General features: G+C 39.4%; 1 protein-coding gene across 1 annotated transcript in view; it reads left to right on the top strand.

Moving 5' to 3' along the window:
* LOC135474833 (PH domain leucine-rich repeat-containing protein phosphatase 2-like) overlaps positions 1 to 16,867 on the top strand; it is a 41,886-nt gene extending 25,019 nt beyond the window's left edge. The window contains exons 5-18 of the mRNA XM_064754447.1: positions 647 to 831; positions 1,745 to 1,920; positions 2,669 to 2,815; positions 4,067 to 4,521; positions 5,171 to 5,231; positions 7,324 to 7,419; positions 7,735 to 7,893; positions 8,140 to 8,337; positions 8,610 to 8,772; positions 9,984 to 10,114; positions 10,423 to 10,572; positions 11,344 to 11,538; positions 12,544 to 12,769; positions 15,077 to 16,867. Of these exons, the coding sequence (XP_064610517.1) occupies positions 647 to 831; positions 1,745 to 1,920; positions 2,669 to 2,815; positions 4,067 to 4,521; positions 5,171 to 5,231; positions 7,324 to 7,419; positions 7,735 to 7,893; positions 8,140 to 8,337; positions 8,610 to 8,772; positions 9,984 to 10,114; positions 10,423 to 10,572; positions 11,344 to 11,538; positions 12,544 to 12,769; positions 15,077 to 16,789 (4,055 nt within the window). The 3' untranslated portion in view covers positions 16,790 to 16,867. The remainder of the gene's footprint in view (positions 1 to 646; positions 832 to 1,744; positions 1,921 to 2,668; positions 2,816 to 4,066; positions 4,522 to 5,170; positions 5,232 to 7,323; positions 7,420 to 7,734; positions 7,894 to 8,139; positions 8,338 to 8,609; positions 8,773 to 9,983; positions 10,115 to 10,422; positions 10,573 to 11,343; positions 11,539 to 12,543; positions 12,770 to 15,076) is intronic.
* Positions 16,868 to 22,028: the final 5,161 nt, after the last annotated feature.

Genomic DNA, 22,028 nt, shown 5'->3' with positions numbered 1-22,028 from the left:
GTGATAATATCCGCTGAAATTGTTGCGATGTTTATTGCATTACATTATTTGAAATTTTCATGCAAATGAAATCAGAATTTCAACACACATAACCCAGTGTCAAATCTGTTTCAAAACCCCATGGTTTGCCCTTATTGCTTTTGGAATATCCTGACATTGTTTAAGTTTATATTGTCCTTGTTTACTGAGTTTATGGATAATGTGGATGATGATGATGCGGAGGAAAATGTTGCTTTATATGAAACCTGGTGTAACAATATTGTTAGACAAGTGTTCAAAAGTTTCTGTTACTGTAAACAGAGGTTATGACATGATTGATCAGCGAAAACTATTCTCACCAGTAAGCATTGAACATGATTTTAGGACAGACACTGGTAGTGCTAAAAGCAAAAATTACAATTGTCTCTCAGTTGTCAGAAAAGTAAAGATTTTTTGTTCCTAACGTGTTCTAACCATGTGGGAAAAGAGAAACTGTGTAGTCTTGTAACAATGACACATATATTGGCTAAAAAGAGTTGATCAGATGCCCCAAATATTGAAAGTAATTGGTCAAATGCTCTAGAAAATGTTTGATGGAAAACTAAACACTTTGCACTACGCTTTGAACTTTTCTCATTATTATTATTTTTATGATTTTTTTCCACAGATAAATCCAGTAGCAATAGTAAACCATTAGAAGTACAGCTTGCTAATGGTTCTGTTGAAGAGGCTCAGGTCAAAGGTCATGACTACTGTCTCAAGGTGACTTCCACCTTGCAAGGTGAAAAATCTGTGTACCTTTCATTTACGGAGGAGGCGGAGTTCAAAAAGTGGTTACGAAAAGCCAAGAAGGTATGGTCGGTGGATTGTCCTTGAAATTACAGGTGTACATAAGTGTGTTTTGTGAATTAGGTGTATGTGGGCTTTAACATCCTTTCTTGGATTATTCAATTTTTGTCTAGAATCATGGAAATATAACTTGATTTATTATAGTTAATAAATCCAGCTACATGATCAGTCTAGTTTTCTGGCTGTTGATAGACTAGCAATGTCTCACCAGTCAGTCGGTGACTTTATGGAAAAAACTTTGGTTGTTAGGAATTGATAGAGGTGAATATTCTGTTGAAAATTCTTGGCATATTTTTAGTTTTATTTGCTAATAATTTTAGTTTTTCATGCTGTACTCAGGAATATTTAGTTTGCCTATACAGTGTAGCTAATATCCTACCTCGAGTCTTAGCAATGTTAAGGTACATTTACATGTTAGTGTGGTACCTTAAAAAGTACTGCAAGTATTGATCTCACACTGGCACAAGGAGGATGTTCCATCATTGATGATTTGTGTCAGATTAATTACCATAAATTGCAACATTTGCATCTTAGCCTCTGTGTTAATATTTTATAACACAGTGTCTTGTGTATTATTAGAAGCACTGTGTCAAGCTAAATGTTAGAGATGGTATCTAAATACTAATATATCTCAGTTACTGCATGTTAAAGCACAGTCACTGTTTTATTGTTGACATTGTTTTGTGTTAATTACAGTAAATTACGAAATTAATGACTGCCACACCTCTTTTGTGTATTAGAATCCATGCTTAGGTACATGGATGTGTTTAGTTCCTGTCTCTTACAGGCAAGCTCCTTGGTACCAAACATAAATTCAAATAACGTATATGTCAATGATCAAGTTTAATAAAAAAGATTTATAAAAAGGAAGAAATCAGTAAATGCAGTCAATTATTTTCTACTTTAACCATCACAGGCCACCTCAAAACTGCCCACTAAGGCAGACTTGTCAAACTGTCACCTGGAATTCTTACCTGAAACAATATTCATCAACGATGGTCTGAAGATCCTGAATTTACGACATAACGTCCTGAAAGAACGTCCGCTTGATGAAGACATATACACGATAGGGTGGCTGGATGACCTCCATAGGTAGGGCATTGTTAAGAAGACTTCAATTTACAGCTTGTTTGATGTACAGTTTGTTTGATGTAGAGCTTTGACCAGCTTTGTGATCCTAACAGATATTTGCATGGCTACTTCTATACGCACAGCAATAAGAATAAAAAAAAAAATTAGAAACGAAACAAAAAAACTGAAATGTTTTGAATGGATGTAAAATTTTACCAAGCAGACAGAAAGAAGTGAAATATTTGAGGGCAAGCCTGGAAATTTGTTACTGATGGGAATAGATTTGTAAATTCTGTTAGTAGAGATATGCTACATCTTCCCAAGTGGTTATTCTACAGGTCGTGTGTATAACATCATAACATCCTCCTGTGTTGCTGGATATGTTTAGTTGTCTCTATGTATTTGCTAGGACTGTCATTAAAAATATAATGATCTGCCCATTTTCCTCCCACCGTAATGCCAGCCGCCATCGTATAAGTGAAATGTGTTAACGGTGTAGAACACCAATCAAATAAATAAATTAAAAAAAAAAGATGATGGTTGGTGTAAGCTACTTTTAGTCTGTTTTTGTTGTTTTGATATTTCTTTTGCTTTTCATGTTAATTTCTTTAAAATCATTAGTCTGAATAAGAAGAAAAGACAACTTTCTATTGATCAAAACTTCTTTTGCATGGTATTGCTCGTTGGGTTACGTCTAGCAAGAATTGTTCATTAAAGGAAGGCCAGAACTAGGGTGAGCTGACGTGAAAAATGTGACTTCCTGTTGCAGGTTTTACAAGTTACACAGCTTGAACCTGGCAGATAATGACCTGCTCCAGTTCCCATCATCCCTCTGTGATATCAAGACTCTGGCTGAGCTCAACCTGGCCAGCAACAAGCTACAGGAAATCCCCTCCGACATCAGCAATCTGAAAAAGTAAGAACTTACACTGACAGAATGTTTCATAATCACAAGAAATATTTCATAGAAATCAAAAAAATAAATAAATAAATAAATAATGGAAAGAAATAACAATAACCATCCACTTAGTGTGGAGTTATTTTTCCTTTTTCTTTTGAACTTTAACCAGCTCTCACAGAACCACTTGCAACCTCACTTCAGTGCGACTGTATTAAATAGATCAGTAGCTCTTTTATCAGACAAGTAACTTTCAAATTCCCCTCAATAGAAGAATATTTGTGACTGACTAAAACTACAATTTTTAGACAAATTTAGGTTTTTTTTGGCCTCCTGAGTCCAGCTTTCATCAAAAACCTTTCCGATCAATTGTCTTCAGTACAGTTATAGACATTTAGCTGATTACAACTGTAATATTGAACACACTTCAGCTTGATTGGTGATTGTGAGTGCTGTTCATATTATTGGCAAATGGTGGAATACTGTGTGATTTTTGCCAAAGGCAAGATTTCATACACTGTCTGTTTGCAAAGTCTGGTGTTACACTCTGTGTCTGCTGGGTGTGCTGTCACACTGTGTGTGTTGTCACAAAGTGTGTCAGCTTGTGTGCGTGCATGTGCTGTCTGTTGGGTGTGGTGTCACACTTTGTCTGCTGTCACACTGTGTGTCAGCTGGATGTGCTGTAACACTGTCAGCTGGATGTGTTGTCAGTGTGTGTGTCTGCTCTCCCACTGTGTGTCAGCTGGATGTGCTGTAACACTGTCAGCTGGATGTGTTGTCAGTGTGTGTGTCTGCTGTCACACTGTGTGTCAGCTGGATGTGCTGTAACACTGTCAGCTGGATGTGTTCTCACTGTGTGTGTTGTCAGTGTGTGTGTGTCTGCTGTCACACTGTGTGTCACACTGTATGTCAGCCTAGTGTGGCATCACACTGTATGTCCGCTGGGTGTGGTGTCACACTGTGTATCTACTGGGTGAGGGATCACACTGTGTGTCAACCGAGTCTGGTGTCACCCTGCATTTCTTCTGGGTCTGGGGTCACACAGTGTGTCAGCTGGGTCTGGGGTCACACAGTGTGCCAGCTGGGTTTGGGTTCACACAATGTGTCAACCAGGTCTGGTGTCACCCTGCATTTCTTCACACTTTGTCTGCTGTCACAAAGTGTGTCAGCTGGGTGTGATGTCTGAGTCTGTAACATCCATCACAGAGTGGATGTTATTTTCCTTTCCACTGCTTCATTTATCAGTGAATCAACCATTTTAATTTCCAGTTTGCAGATATTCCAGCTACACAACAATCATTTATCCTCACTACCTGAATCTTTGTCCATGCTGAAGAAACTTGTTCTCTTGACGTTGGCATTTAACAACTTTACCACTGTCCCAGTGGCCTTGCTGCAATCCCAAGAGTCTGATAGACCAAAGGTCGACAGCTTCATTCTGGCAGGGAACAATATTGTCAGATTCTCCTCTGACACTTTAAAAAGAATGAAGCATGTGCGAAAACTTGACTTGAGATTGAACAAACTTGTGCTGCCCCCTAGTGAGCAAGGGAAGTTATCCAGTCTGGAGCTGGTGACACATTTGGATCTTAGAGACAATAACATTACAGACTTGGATATAAGGTGTTTGAAAAAAGTGGAATATTTAAACTGTTGTCGTAACAGACTGAAAACCCTTCAAGTGAGCGGCGTTTCACTGAAAACACTTCTTGCAAGTCACAATCGTAAGTATATTTTCTGTTTTTAATGAGTGAATTGCAATATTTACAAGGTTATCATTTGACAATATTCAGGCTGGCAGATGTCAGAGGCTGGTTATAATTTTGGGACATCTGATAAATTTGGTAAAGTTATCAGTGGAGATAAAGTTCAGCATTGCTGATGAAACTTTTGGCAGTATGACTGAAATCTTCCACATAAGCAAGTGTCGCATTACCTGTTGCCAATAAGGTGTACATACATGTATAATAATTGTTGAATATATAATTTCAGTTTACAGATATGTTTAAGATAGGAAAGATTACTGGTAGTGATGTGATAATGATGATGATAGGAGAGATTACTGGTAGTGATATGATGATGATGATGATAGGAAAGATTACTGGTAGTGATGATGATGATGATGATGATGATGATGATGATATGAGAGATTACTGGTAGTGATATGATGATGATGATAGGAACGATTACTGGTAGTGATATGATGATGATAGGAGAGATTACTGGTAGTGATATGATGATCATGATGATGGTGTTAGGAAAGATTAAGGGATGATGATGATGATGATGATGATGATGATGATGATGATGATCGATCTCTGATAACCATGATCATTTTCTGGGCATATGTGTATAATTCTTTTTTTATTTCAGAACTGGAGGCATTATCAATAAATCCTAAACCTGAGTACCTAGAAACTTTGGATGTATCACAGTAAGTTTTTATATACACATGTTATGAATGAAGTTTTAAAACATACTATCACTGTAGTTCTTTGTAAAATTTTGTTTGAATTGATCCAGTGTTTCTCAGTCAGACACATGATGATGTGAAAGCAACATTAAACACCATTTAAACAAACAAAATCTTGAGCATAAGAACCTCCCCTCGATTGATCCAACATGTGTCTTGAGCATAAGAACCTTATTGACTGATTGATCCAAAGTCTCCACCATTTAAACCTTTGGCTGATTGATCGAATGTCATGAGCATTTGAACTTTGGCTGGTTGATCTAATGTCTTGAACATTTGAACCTTTGGCTGGTTGATCTAATGTCTTGAGCATTTGAACCTTTGGCTGATTGATCCAATGTCTTGAGCATTTAAACCTTTGCCTGATTGATCGAATGTTTGGAGCATTTGAACTTTTGGCTGGTTGATCCAATGTCTTGAGCATTTGAACCTCTGGCTGGTTGATCCAATGTCATGAGCATTTGAACTTTTGGCTGATTGATCAAATGTCTTGAGCATTTGAACCTCTGGCTGGTTGATCGAGTGTCTTGATCATTTGAACCTTTGGCTGGTTGATCTAATGTCTTGAACATTTTAACCTTTGGCTGGTTGAACTGATGTCTTGAGCATTTAAACCTTTGGCTGATTGATAGAATGTCTTGAGCATTTAAACCTTTGCCTGATTGAGCGAATGTCTTGAGCATTTGAACCTCTGGCTGGTTGATCCAATGTCTTGAGCATTTGAACCTCTGGCTGGTTGATCCAATGTCTTGAACATTTGAACCTTTGGCTGGTTGATCTAATGTCTTGAACATTTGAACCTTTGGCTGATTGATACAATGTCTTGATCATTTAAACCTTTGCCTGATTGATCGAATGTCTTGAGCATTTGAACCTTTGGCTGGTTGATCCAATGTCATGAACATTTGAACTTTTGGCTGATTGATCAAATGTCTTGAACATTTGAACCTCTGGCTGGTTGATCCAATGTCTTGATCATTTGAACCTCTGGCTGGTTGATCTAATGTCTTGAGCATTTGAACCTCTGGCTGATTGATCGAATGTCTTGATCATTTGAACCTCTCACTGATTGATCGAATGTCTTGATCATTTGAACCTCTGGCTGGTTGATCCAATGTCTTGAACATTTGAACCTTTGGCTGATTGATACAATGTCTTGATCATTTGAACCTTTGGCTGATTGATCCAATGTCCTGATCATTTGAACCTTTGGCTGATTGATCCAATGTCTTGATCATTTGAACCTTTGGCTGGTTGATCCAATGTCTTGAACATTTGAACCTTTGGCTGATTGATCCAATGTCTTGATCATTTGAACCTTTGGCTGATTGATCCAATGTCTTGAGCATTTGAATCTTTGGCTGGTTGATCCAATGTCATGAGCATAAGATCCTTTGGCTGGTTGATCCAGTCTTGAGCATTTGAATCTTTGGCTGATGGATCCAATGTCATGAGCATAAGAACCTTTGGCTGATGGATCCAATGTCTGAACAAGATAAAAAATCTGAAGGTTTCCCTTATTGAGTCATTTGAAACCTGCAGACATGTGCAAGAACATGTGAACTGTAGGTTAGAATAACATGTCCACATACACATATTATGATTTGATCACATGCTGTGATGACGTGTTGAGATATCAGGGAGTGGTTTCCTTTCTATTGGTTGGACACAAAGCCAGCCTTGGACAGAGATTTTGTTGATTCGCATACTCTGCTTACTGATTTTTGGTCCTGAGTGACAATACGCAGTTGGGGATACTTGTGCTGCAGTGAGGCAATCTAACCTTCATTGAAGACCATTTGTGGTATGTATATCTGTACATGATATGTGGAAAAGTTCCTCGGTTTTCTCCAGGTAATCCCATCTCCTACAATAGTCCTGACAGACATTGTATAAGTGAAAAGTTGCTGAGTGTTGTGTTTAACAATCGGATGAATACATCAGAATGAATGATAAGAGCGGGATCTGTATATTCGCAATTGCATGAAATACTTATTCAGATAATTTACAGGTTTTGCATCATGCTGGTAATTGTTTTTCTTCTGTTTGTCAGTAATAGCATTTTTGAGCTGCCAGACTGGGTTGTGGACTCTTTCTTTCTAGTCAAACTCAACATAAGTCATAATCAACTGATGCGCTTTCCTCCAGAGTAAGTAAGAAGCAATGAATGGATGATTGACAAGTGAGAAAGACACAAACTCCTTGTATTAACACATACATTTTGATATATGTATATAGGACAACACTAAGTCTTCAACAAATTTTACCGTATCATGTTTTAATGTATTAAAGGAATGTTGCCGGTATTTGATGTGGGCAGTGTTTTACTGACTAGGCTGTCTGGTTTCTTACATCTACACCCAGTAACCTGATCTCTGTAATATATGTGAAAAGTAGGGCTAAGCACCAACCAGGTAAATAAATAAAGCAATAAGTAAATATTTTGGTCTTTTTGTTTTTTCAGCATGTTTGAGAACTGCCGAAAGCTGAAGTTTTTCCATGCCAACCACAACAACCTGTTAGAGTTGCCTGAGAACATCAACCCTTTGTGTATAGAGGAAATGTATTTACATCACAACAGACTGACACAGCTTCCACAAGACTTCCTCGCCATGGCCAACAAGTAAGGAAATTCTCAAAAACAAGAACGACTTGTAAGGATATGTAAAAGAAAGGTGATGAAGACATCCCCAAAAGTATGAGAAATAAATGCATATAAAAATACTCTTGTTTGAATACAGCAAGAAAAGGTAATTAATTTAATTACTCAGCCTACAGTGTAGGTTTTTAATGTGTCTTACAACACTTGGTCAGTTTTTTCTGCCTTTGACAAGAAACACCTAACAGCTGATGGTTATCTTTTACCTAGGCTGCGTGTCCTGAACTTGTCACATAACAACCTGCAACAGTTGCCTCCCTTGAATGGGAATGAGTCCCTCAACAAAGTGCAGGAGCTGTACCTGACAAGTAACCAGATAGAAGACGAGGCGGTACAGGTGTTGTGTGGTTACCCACGCCTCAAGACACTGCATCTGGCTCACAACAACATCACAGAGATCAGGGAAAGGTCAGGCCAAATATCACACAAACATTAGTCTGTAAATCTTATGTATGCAAATAACCAAACTATGTTCTTGTGTACACTTTGAAGAAGACAAAAAGACGGACTTTTGTTGTAAATTTTCAAGCTTTCAGATAAATCTTGCTTAGAATAACCCTCCTGTGAATTGTATTATAAAGACACATTAACTTGTGTTGAATTACAAATGCCCCGTGATCAGTTAAATTTACAAATAATGTTTTGGTTGTTGATGATGCTTCTTTTACTCTTTCACACAGGGATGTCAGTAAATTGGAGCTGTTACAGGAGCTGAACATTTCTGGGAACAAGCTGACTTACCTCCCTTCCTGCCTCATGCAGAACAGCAAGCTGACCATATTACGTGCTAACTCAAACCAGATTCACAGCCTGCCAGACTTTGGCAATGCCATGTCCCTCAGGGTAAACATGTGTACATGCACCCCAGCCTCATCTATACACCCAAGACTTGAGAAAACAAGTCCAGAATCAGAATAGCTACAATATTCATTAAAGAAGTCCACAATATTGAGTTTCACTTGCCATTCACCCAGGTTCCTTGTTAAGTGAATGTCTAATGTTAATAGGTAGGATATCAAAAATTTGACAAACTTTCTGAGAGACAGATTTCTGCATCTGTTGCAGCAGCTAAAAATACATCGTATCAGCAGTGTAACTTTAGATTTTGTACGGTTTCTTTGTTTTCTTTACTAACAAAGATTTGAAATGTGTTAATGTGATGAAGAGGCTAATAGATTCTTTTTTAGAGGATGCTTATTGGTTTTGCACAAAGTGACAAACTGTATTTACGATTATGCATATTGTACTTTTTAACCTGCCTGTCTTTATTTGTACATCACCATTTACATTTTGTAAGTGAAATACATGTTTCTTCTGTCCTCATATTGTAACCAGCAGAATAATGGGTTTTTCCCTGAGATTATTTATTTATTTATTTATTTATTTATTTATTTATTTATTTGATTGGTGTTTTACGCCATACTCAAGAATATTTCACTTATACGACAACGGCCAGCATTATGGTGGGTGGAAACCGGGCAGAGCCCTGGGGGAAACCCACAACTATCTGCAGGTTGCTGGCAGACCTTCCCACGTACGGCCGGAGAGGAAGCCAGCATGAGCTAGTCTTGAACTCACAGCGATCCCTGAGATTAACATAGACAGATGTCTATTTTAATCCTCCGTTTTTACATGCACATAGACGTCTTTCTTGGGACAACACATTTTACAGTGGGGGCCTCCGTGGCTCAGTTGGTTAGCGCACTAGCACAGCGTAATGACCCAGGAGTCTCTCACCAATGTGGTCGCTGTGAGTTCAAGTCCAGCTCATGCTGGCTTCCTCTCCGGCTGTGGGAAGGTTTTTCAGCAACCTGCGGATGATCATGGGTTTCCCCCGAGCTGTGCCTGGTTTCCACTCACCATAATGCTGGCCGCCTTCGTATAAGTGAAATATTCTTGAGTACAGCATAAAACACCAATCAAATAAATAAATAAATAAATTTTACAGTGATATTCCAGTGGTATTCTTGAGTGTGACATGTAAAAGCGTCATTGTGAAACAGAGGATTAACTACCTAGATATATTAATTAATCTATGTATCTATGTGACACAGGTGTTAGAGGTTGGTTGTAACCAGCTGATGAATGTATCCATGTCAAACCTTCATTCTTCACAACTCAACCTACTGGATGTATCAGGCAACCCCAAACTCCTGGTTGATTCCCACGACATCGAAGGTCTTAGGTATGTCGGCACGCACACCCATCTATTCACTAACTCAGCTTTGTTGTCCCTCATTTAAAAGGAAGGGGAAGTTTGGAATTGTGACCATGGGTCATACAGATTATATTTTTTGGTAATCAACTTCTTCAGTAGTAGACTTGGAAAGCTTGTGAAACTCACGTTTTGTAATGAATGCTTTCAAGATGAGAACTGTATCTGGAATTTGTGCCTCAAACCAATTTATAGTTGGGTAATAAATACACTTTTTTTTCTCAAACAGTATCCCATTAACAGTTAAGAGACATACAATCAATCTTGTATTTTGCCAGAGAGCACAAGAAGCTGCGGCCGGTTGATCCAACTGGAACAAACCGGTTATTGTGGGATCTGACCTATCAGCAAAAAGAAGCAGAGGATCGTCTGGCAGAGCGACAGCGCTGGTTGGCTGGATTCTCACAGACTTCTGGCAACAGAAACAAGTAAGGACACCACTTCTCAACCTGGCCCATATTTATCAGACGTCTTAAAACTTAAATCAAAAATTCAAACACAGCTACAATTAAAATGTTTCATTCTAAAAAGTTTAGATGCACAGATTCATCACTGCATAACAATCTACTAACCCACAATGTGAGTATATTCCTCTTCTGAATTTGGCTAAGGACTTGAAATTGATGACTAAGTTGACTGATGACTAAGTCCTAAGTTGCTTGATAAATAATAAATAAATAAATAAATAATTTGACCAGAAATTTACCCCATGACTGAAGTTTTTCTTGATTCTGGGAATGTTATTGATCTTAGAAATGTGATTTGAGGTATATGTGGAAGGTAGGGTGACATCCTAGCACCAAGTATAATATCTTATGACCCTAAATGACCTGTAAAAATGTACTTTTTCAACTGATTTTAATTCAAAGACAATGTACATATTGTAGTTATCAAGTTAGGAAGGAAATACAAACTTATCCATCTATTACATTGACAACTTTTTTGGATTACAGGATACTTTAGAACTTTAGATTTCTGTAAAATCTTGTGAAACAAATGCCACCAAAAACACTATTATAATGTGAACAGTTGGGTATTTCAATGTTTTTTTGGGTTTTTTTTTTATTATTGTTATATTTATGCGATATTCCACAAATGCAAACCCTTACATACTGTGTATATCGTTATTAGATTTCTTTATGCTTATATGATAGTGTTGGTAATCTGCCATTCAGAGTTATTCTTTCTGCCTCCCTCAGGCTCTCCGTAAAAGTGTTGAGCATTGCCCAGCTACGTTCGGAGTCAGACGGATTGTTTGCTGTGTTTGATGGAGGACGGAATGAAGAAGTTGCCCAAATTCTTCTTGACAACTTCCCAAGCATCATTCAACATGAACTGGCCAACTGTAAGAAGAAGGAACTCTACATGAAATATGCTGTCCTCACTGCTCACAAGTGAGTACCAGTTACTTAGTTTACACTCATTGATTGATTGATTGATTGATTGGTGTTTAACATTATTCTCAGGAATATAGATACTCATAGATACTTTGACAAAGGATTTGAAGGAAAATCAGAGTGCATTTCGTAAACCACTGGCCTGAGACGAATAACTGACAAACTTTTCCACATGTAAGTGACAGCTTTGTGACATGACTAACACCTTTGTCACATCACTGTCACTTCTTATCACACAACTGTCACCTCTTTGTCACATCACTCTCACCTCTTATCACACAACTGACCTCTTATCACATGCGAGATGTCACATCTTTGTCACACCATAAACAATTTTGTCAGACCACCCTTGTTACTCCAATCACACCACTGTCATGTCTTTGTCGCACCACTGACACATCTGTGTCACACCACTGACACCTCATTGCAATACCATTTTCACCTCTTTGTTACACCACTGTCACGTCTTTCTCACACCACTGACACCTATTTGTCATACCATTTTCACGTCTTTGTCACACCACTGACACCTATTTGTCATACCATTTTCACCTCTTTGTCACACCACTTTCACCTCTTTGTGACAACATTGTCACACCACAGGGACTTGTAGCATCATTGTTAGCTTTTAAACATTACAGAATATAGTATATCGCTTTGCAAGACCATTAGTATCCACACTTTCTTTAAGAGTTACAAAACATTGAGTGAATTACTACTTATGCCAGCAAAACCTAAAGTGAAAGACAGTAGAGACAGTGGCCTACAGACAGTAGAGACAGTGGCCTGCAGACAGTAGAGACAGTGGCCTACAGACAGTACAGTGACCTACAGACAGTAGATACAGTGGCCTACAGACAGTAGAGACAGTGGCCTACAGACAGTAGAGACAGTGGCCTACAACATCAAGTTGTCAAAGTATCCTTTGAATTTATTTTGTAAACATTTAACATGAATTACCATCAACAGAGTAAAATTCAGCAAATTTTCATTGTTCCTTAGGAAATTAAAGGTTACAGGCCAGAAGTTGGGGGCGTCTGCTGTTCTTTGTCATATCATCAAGGGAGAGAAGCCACACCAGCTGCTGATCAACGTGGCTAACGTGGGAGACTGCGAGCTTGTGATGTGTCGCCGTGGTCACGGCTACTGTTTGACGCGCCCATTTATGGTGTCACGGGATAGAGAGGACTGTAAACGAATTCTCAACTCTGATGGAATTATTACTGAGGTATTAGCAAAGTTATCAAAGATGCATTTGGAATTGTGGTGCAAATTTCTTGGCAGTGAAAATCCTAGAATCATAATTTTAAAGATAAGCCAAATTTTGAATGACCATTAAATGTGGCAACACCCAAGTTTATAATGTTTAGACATAGGCTTTTAATTTTAAATTTTGCTTTCTATATGAACCTATCTTTGAAAGTTAAATGGATACAGGATAGTCACTGATTAGGTGGTGTGATCAGGGTATGCCTTTCCTAAGCTTAATTTTATGTATTGCACTTTTTTCAGTAGTGACCAAGACTGCATGGTTGAACTCAGGAAATCTGCAATGCCACCCAATCAGTGTTCATTCTGTAGTGGCCGTTAAGACTGAATTATTTCAGTGACTCAGGCTTTCCTGCATGGTGCTCAACAGGAGCTAACTCTGGCTTTACTATTTGGTGCTTAAGGTGAACTAACTGTGGCTGTCCTGCATGGTACTCAACAGGAGCTAACTCTGGCTTTACTGTTTGGTGCTTAAGGTGAACAAACTCTGGCTGTCGTGCATGGTGCTCAGCAGGAGCTAACTCTGGCTTTACTGTTTGGTGCTTAAGGTGAACAAACTCTGGCTGTCCTGCATGGTGCTCAACAGGAGCTAACTCTGGCTTTACTGTTTGGTGCTTAAGGTGAACTAACTCTGGCTGTCCTGCATGGTGCTCAACAGGAGCTAACTCTGGCTTTACTGTTTGGTGCTTAAGGTGAACAAACTCTGGCTGCCCTGCATAGTGCTCAGCAGGAGCTAACTCTGGCTTTACTGTTTGGTGCTTAAGGTGAACAAACTCTGGCTGTCCTGCATGGTGCTCAACAGGAGCTAACTCTGGCTTTACTGTTTGGTGCTTAAGGTGAACTAACTGTGGCTGTCGTGCATGGTGCTCAGCAGGAGCTAACTCTGGCTTTACTGTTTGGTGCTTAAGGTGAACTAACTGTGGCTGTCTTGCATGGTGCTCAGCAGGAACTAACTCTGGCTTTACTGTTTGGTGCTTAAGGTGAACAAACTCTGGCTGTCCTGCATGGTGCTCAACAGGAGCTAACTCTGGCTTTACTGTTTGGTGCTTAAGGTGAACTAACTGTGGCTGTCTTGCATGGTGCTCAGCAGGAGCTAACCGTTGCTTTACTGTTTGGTGCTTAAGGTGAACTAACTGTGGCTGTCTTGCATGGTGCTCAACAGGAGCTAACTCTGGCTTTACTGTTTGGTGCTTAAGGTGAACTAACTCTGGCTGTCCTGCATGGTGCTCAACAGGAGCTAACTCTGGCTTTACTGTTTGGTGCTTAAGGTGAACAAACTCTGGCTGTCCTGCATGGTGCTCAGCAGGAGCTAACTCTGGATTTCCTGTTTGGTGCTTAAGGTGAACTAACTGTGGCTGTCTTGCATGGTGCTCAGCAGGAGCTAACTCTGGCTTTACTGTTTGGTGCTTAAGGTGAACTAACTATGGCTGTCCTGCATAGTGCGCAGCAGGAGCTAACTCTGGCTTTACTGTTTGGTGCTTAAGGTGAACTAACTATGGCTGTCCTGCATAGTGCTCAGCAGGAGCTAACTCTGGCTTTACTGTTTGGTGCTTAAGGTGAACTAACTCTGGCTGCCCTGCATGGTGCTCAACAGGAGCTAACTCTGGCTGCCCTGCATGGTGCTCAGCAGGAGCTAACTCTGGCTGCCCTGCATGGTGCTCAGCAGGAGCTGACTCTGGCTTTCCTGCTTGGTGCTTAACATGAGCCAACTCTGGCCTTCCTGCTTGGTGCTCAACACGAACTAACTCTGGCATTCCAGCTTTGTACTTGAGGTAAACTCTGACTTTCCTCTTTGGTGACTCTGGCTATCCTGCTTGATGCTTAACACGAACTAACTCTGGCTGTCCTGCTTCGTCCTGAACACGAGCTAACTCTGGCTGTCAAGCTTAGTGCTTAACATGAGCTTAGTGCTTAACATGAGCTTAGTGCTTAACTCAAGTAACTCATAAATAGTCTCCATATTTCAAACTCGTTCTCCATCAACAGTTAGATGAAAACCTGGCTTTCTCCATCCCACTAGGTTCAGAGATGTGTCCATCCTGTGCAGTCACAGTAATTTATAACAGCAACATGCTATAGCTTACTGTGGCACAGTCATTTCCATTGTTCAGTCTGGATGATGTCAATCATCTGATTTGTGTGCTCTTTCAGCAGAGGTAGTAGATGGAAGGTTACTGACATCTACATGAGGATGGTGTGCAAACGATATGTAACGAACACTAAGTGTAACAAATTGCACTCATCACAATTTTATTTTTGTCTCTAGGATGACAAAGTGAATGGGATTTCCTGCACAACGCGCATGATTGGGTGTGCCTACCTTTACCCTCAAGTCATCCCCAACCCACACTTCTTCAGCTACGCACTTCATCCAGACGATGAGTTTATCATAATGGCCAACAAAGGATTGTGGGATTTCATCGGCTACCAAGAAGCAGTGGAAGAGGTGCGTGGGATTTATGATCCTGTTGCTGCGACAAAGAAATTACAAGACCTTGCACAGGCATATGGCTCCAAAGAAAATATTGGGATCCTTATTTTGAGGATCAAAGGGAGACAACCCAAAGTGAATGGCACTAATGGCCATGTCAAGTCAGCTCCACCCACATCTATGACTGAAAAGCCATTGGAAGGCTTCCGATTGGCTGCTGAGTGCCATGACAACTGGGGCCATGATGAGTGGGGGAGTGTGTACAGTCTATCCACGACGACCACAAGTGACTTTGAACCGCTTAGTTTCACATCTCAGTCAACTGCTGTGGAGCAGCACTCAGTCAGTTCGGGAAATTCCAAAAAACTGAAAAATACTCAACAAAAACCTGATCTACCAAATTCAATGAAGACAGTCACTAAACCTGCCATACCAAAGAAACCAACAAATGTATCAATGAAGAAAAAAGAGAAGAAAGATGAATCCGTTTTGTCTCCTACAACTCACCCTGCAGAGATATCTATCCGTCCATTACCACGTCAACGGATAACTGATAAGAACCCAGTGGAAGAATGGGAAAGCATATTACAGGACCGACTCTCAGAGGAGGTGAAGAATAAAGAGTTACAGTACATGTGGGGTGCGCAAGAGGAAACGATTGACATGGACAGCAGCTTTGGGGCAGTCCCACCCAATGGCACATCGAGTAACTGGTCAACAGTGGGAAAGAAGAAAGGAGATCACATTGCTGCACAAATAAACGAGACAAACAAATCTCTGACCACCATTGACCAAAAAAATGAGAAATTGTTCGCTAAAGGTATCACTAGCCCGCCATGGTCGCAGTCACAGTTGGTGATGAAATTAGAGGAGGTAGTGGCAGCTTCGTCACCAGAGAAGGAGGCAAACGCTGAGCCAGCATCCCCGCCTCCAACACAGAATGATGAGGAGTACATACGCTATGCTGGCCCAACCGTTGATCGTGATGCACTGCTCTTCCATCAGATGAATCAGGCGAGGGCCAAAAGCAGCAGTATGGCCAGTATTGATACGGTGAAATCTGACATTGGTGCGACTCGCTCGGGTGTGCTGGCGGCGCAGTGTGCTCCAATTTCACATAGCATTGAGGTGATTGTGCGTGACGACCCAGATGAAGGGTACGAACCACATGAGGAGTACATCCCAGAGGAAGGGGAAGTATTTGAAGCATACGATGATTACTATCAGGGCTCTGTGTCCAGTTTAGATGAGGATTCTTTCTCTGAAGGCAGCTTTGTTGTATCTGACCTTGACCTCAATTCCAATTCCAGTTCTCTGATTCAACTTGCTCCGAAAGTAAAACACCCCGATAATGACCGGACTCCCTCCAATTCTGCCAGTGAGGAAACCCTGAAAAATTCAGAGGAAGGAATCTCATCCTCGCACCCAATGTATCACAACCTGAATAAACTACAGACAGCCAGTCAGTACTCTGTCGCCCAGATAAGTAATGTATCCAGCTCCTCAAGCATACCAAGTGTCGCCACCCTGGTCGTCACACAGTTGTGACACCAATGTGACATCTACACTTTATACTGATCTGCGACATAATCCTCAAGCGTACCAAGTGTCGCCATCCTGGTCATCACACAATTGTGAGACCAGTGTGACATCTATACTTTATACTGATCTGCGACATAATCCTCAAGCGTACCAAGTGTTGCCATCCTGGTCGTCACACAAATTGTGACACCAGTGTGACATCTACACTTCACATTGAGCTGCGACATAATTAGCAGAAAAACAAATTGCATGCAATGCCCCATGACCTCCATTGATAAATGTCTGCCAGTGTCATTATCATCAATTTGTTAAGATAATTGTGATTCTTCTAAAGATTACGTGTATTTCATGTAATCATATGTAAGTGTAAATTGTATGATGAAATTATTGTATGGACATCTGGAGATAATGATAAACCGAGAAGCACAATTGCTGTTGATTGTTTAACAGTTAAGGTTCCATCTTGAGTCTGCAATGTTTGTCCACCTTTATTGCACAAGAACTCTATGTCTATATACCATCAATACTTTGCTTAAACTCATTTAAACCAAGTAGATTTTGTCATGCATTCCAAATTATTTTTGATTGTATTTAATATTGATTTGATACTATTTAATCCAATTTATAAGCCGCTTATTGAAGGCTGTCTTCATTATTTGATCAACTCAGCAAGCTAAAAATCAGAAATTAATACAGTGTGATTATGATTTGCTTGTATGCTAGTATATATTGCTCTTACATGTAACTGAAACTCTGTGTTAAACTGTCAGGATCTGAACAGACATTGCCTTCTTTGAAACATTTCTCTGGAATGTCGAATTTACTTTCAGAAATGTGTATTTGTCTTTCTATAGTCAATGGTATATAGGAGGCCACTGTGGTTAGCATGCCAGCGAGGCGCAATGACCCAGGAGCCTCTCACCAATGCGGTCACTGTAAAGTCAATGCCAAGCTCATGCTGGCATTCTCTCGAGCTATATGAGGGAAGGCCTGACGGCAACCAGCGGATAGTCATGAGTTTCCCCTGGGCTCTGCCTGGTTTCCTCTCATCATAATGATGGCTATTGTCATGTAAGTAAAACACCAATAAAATAAATAAATAAATCAGGTAGAATGGGGTCTGAGGAGGGGCTAGATGTCACACCACTCTTCTACTCACTAATCCTGCAAGAAGGAGCAGCTTGTGTAGATCTTATCCACAAAATTGACATTTCATTTTCAAATCTCCTTTAGTGAGGGAGTGAGTGCTTAGGGTTGAACGTTGTACTTAGCCATTCCCTTATATGACGACAATAAATCTCCTTTATTCAGCGTCATGAATGTGATTACATATGTAATTGCTTCCAGTATTTTCCCTTCAAAAATTTCTTGGGGTTTTGTTTGTGTATGTATCTTCTACATCATATTGTGCTATTTTTTTGTCTGATAACAATGTGTATAATTTAATAATGCAAAGAATTATGTATAAGATATGTAAATCTAAATTTAATTGACCAAGAAGTCTGAATTTAGTAGTTTTGCTGTCTTGAAGACAGTTTGGTTCTGAAAGACATGTGTATATTGTCCTTCATTCTGATCGTCCATTCAGTTTATTTTTCAGTGATTTTTTATAAAATAAAATTAAACAGAATGAAAGAACTATTTGTATTGGTGTATAGTTTATCTCTCTCTCTCTCTCTCTCCTGTTTGGTTTTCTGTTTGTCCTGATTTTTCCCTATGTCCTGGTTGCTTCCATTGGTGGTTTCACAAAAATGATATCATAAACACTGAACGTTTTCAATTAATTTGCTGTATCCTTATGTTTCCTCTCAGTCTTGAAATGTTTCCCATCAGTCCGGAAATGTTTCCCATCAGTTTTGAAATGTTTCCCATCAGTCCTGAAATGTTTCCTATCAGTCCCAAAATGTTTCCTATGACTATTTCAGGCAAATACTGCATACAGGAAAGCTGTGTGTGTGTTGTTTCCTGCCTATCCTCCAATGTTTGCTCCATACCATAATAGTGTCCTCTCTGTCCAGTGGAATTTTTTTGTTTTTTTAAAAAAGAAAAACAATTGACCTAATTGTTAATTTTCATCGCATTATATATACTAGTACTTCAGATGATTTGGATGTATGAAACTACCTGGTGTGCCAGACTATGTTAGTTCAGGTCAATTTTGATTAAGTGGAAGTCTGTTTTCAATTCTGGTAAGTCACAGCATTGTACAAACAGCGTTTCACTAGCAGCATTCTACTAGTACAGGCTTATTTAAAGCATTGATGTTATAGTATACTAGCTATGTTTTATCACAAAATTGTTCCCTTTTAGATTTAATAGAAAAATCGTTTGAGCAGGAAAATGAAAATGAAAACGGCAGTACATGGATAGTGACGGGATAGGCACGTAGGAATGTGGATAAGGAAGGACTAGCTATCTCTACGTGTCAGAGAACCCTGCGCACTTAATGGGGAGATAACAAAGCTCATCATTTCAAAACTGCACTTCCAAAGAAAATGTGATACACGTTTGCCTGGTTTGAGATTTTTAACGTTTGTACTTAAAAAATACCAGCAACACAACACATTTTCAGTTATAAAACCTCAGTAAGTCTTATGGCTTCTTCTGTTTGGCCGTCACATGCACATGAAGGGGAGATAATTCCGCCTGGGTTGATCATTTTTGTGCATTTGGCTTCCTCACCACCCGCCATCACAAGCCTGATAAACATAACATCATGTGGAGTTAAATGCATCTATGGTAACAGACTCAATGTGCAGTATTAAAGACTGTTGGTCACTGATAAAATGATGGTTTACAACGCAAATCAGACTTTCAAAATATTACAATAGACATAAAACACCATGTGAGATAAAAATACAACACAATTCCTTGATGAGACTGCCCTGCGAGGAGAGGAAATTTAACTATTGTGTTGTATTCGTGTTTTCTAAATAAACCTGTAATTATCAATTTTAAATTGCAGTAATTCTTCTAAAATTCGAGACACCTGGTCTGCTCATATTAGCGAATATATATATATATATATATACATACATGTATATATATAATTCTAGCAAGAATGTTGAGTTTCTTTTTTCTCACATGATTAGACCATCTAATGAAAAGCATACTCATATCTTTACTTTTCCAAGGGGCCTCCGTGGCTCAGTCGGTTAGCACGCTAGCGCAGCGCAATGACCCAGGAGTCTCTCACCAATGCGGTCGCTGTGAGTTCAAGTCCAGCTCAAGCTGGCTTCCTCTCCGGCCGTACGTGGGAAGGTCTGCCAGCAACCTGCGGATGGTCGTGGGTTTCCCCCGGGCTCAGCCCGGTTTCCTCCCACCATAATGCTGGCCGCCGTCGTATAAGTGAAATATTCTTGAGTACGGCGTAAAACACCAATCAAATAAATAAATAAATAAATAACTTTACTTTTCCAAAAGGCTGGTAAAGAAATGTAACATACTACTTTCAACACTACTAATATCTGTCCCAAATTTTAGAAGAATTAGGGACCAGGGTAATCCTTAACTCTCCGCAAAGGTACCTGACTTCAAACTGCATCATGATCAGCAAGAACTGGATTTCAGACAGTGACCACATTGGCTCGGGCAAGCCCTAGTATACACTGATACACCTCATGAAACTCCAATCAAACAAATACATTTTAAAAAAAATGCATGTCTATATACATACTTTAAGTTGTACTGCAAAATAAATGCACATTAACAAGTAATTCATGCAATCCTTTGCTTTCAGCTTAAAAGCATTAATGAGAGGTATGTACAATGTGTACACTTTTGGTAACTATCAGTCCATCGGTACAATATGTACACTTCTGGTAACTATCAGTCTATCAGTACAATGTGTACACTTCTGGTAACCACCAGTTTATCAGTACAATGTGTACACTTCTGGTAACTATCAGTCTATCAGTACAATGTGTACACTTCTGGTAACTACCAGTTTATCAGTACAATGCGTACACTTCTGGGAACTACCTGTCTTTCAGTACAATGTGTACACTTCTGGTAACTATTAGTCTACAAGTGTTCCATACAGAAATTATTTTGTCATGGATACACTATCACATGCCTTTGTTGCAAATTTCTTAACCCTTTCCTCTTTCCTACAAATGAGGTTGCTGGTTCAAATCTTGGTACAAACAAATGTCCTGAAGTTTTTCAGTTGCCACAGGTTGTCTTGGCTATGCCAGTGTCCTTCGCTGATCGGAGACCACAAGTGCCAATGCAGAAGTGAAAAATTCTTGAGTATGGCACAGCAAAAAGTTGAAATCAAATTTTAGCCATAATAACAAGACGCAGAAAGAGGCAGTGACTAGAATCTATTCTTAAACTGCTAGGAACCATGATTTTCATAAGTAACAACACCCCTACACCAGCCCCCTCCACCACCAAACAAAATTGCCGTTTTCTGCCCCAAAAGGAACAGTTGACACACGCCTGATGTTTGGTTACACCACTCCTACATTACACCTCATTCCATTCTTGTGAAGATCAACTGTGATGACATGAATTCACAAACAGATCTAGCTATTTAATGTCTAAATGGAGAAGCATCTGAGGTTTTCCAATATGCAACAGTATTATGTAAAAGATCAAATGCAAGTTCTTAAGTAAGAGTTCAGAAAAGTCTGTTAAATGGTCATAGCTGTCCTTAAAACAAGGGATGTTATAAAGTCACACTAATGTGCTTTTTATGATTACAAGTAGATAGTTGTACATTACATACATGTACATGTAGATAATCTACAATATTGTTTCAGTTATTGTATATGCATATGCGCAGCCATTCATCATTGATCTCCATCATTATTAGTTGGTGTTTCAGATGATAAACCCAGTTACAATGTTTGTAGACAAATTCAGTGTAAATTGAAAGCATAAATAGATAGATAATAATGATCTGTAAAGCTCTTAATCCCATGAAAAGATCATAACTGCATAATATTAAATGTAAAAAAAATAAAATTAAATCATAGAATTAATTTACAAATTTACACATAATTCTACTTCAACAAACAACAAAAGTTTCAGCTAAATTGTTTTTGTTTTTTTTAATTGCAATAGTGGGTTATGCCTACGAAAACAAATTGCTCTACATCATTTCTGACAGGTAAATTCCGCAAACAAAGCTACCCTATTCGAGCGCCAACTACGGTGAGTTGGCTGTGTGCGCTGCCTGGTAGGACGAGCCCTCAACCGGTGAGAAACCACACGCCATGTACCGCACTTCTGAGCACAA

This window comes from Liolophura sinensis, chromosome 9 (assembly GCF_032854445.1).
Source record: "Liolophura sinensis isolate JHLJ2023 chromosome 9, CUHK_Ljap_v2, whole genome shotgun sequence".
In the NCBI taxonomy this organism is placed as follows: domain Eukaryota; kingdom Metazoa; phylum Mollusca; class Polyplacophora; order Chitonida; family Chitonidae; genus Liolophura; species Liolophura sinensis.
This window is presented reverse-complemented; position numbering and strand designations above follow the sequence as displayed.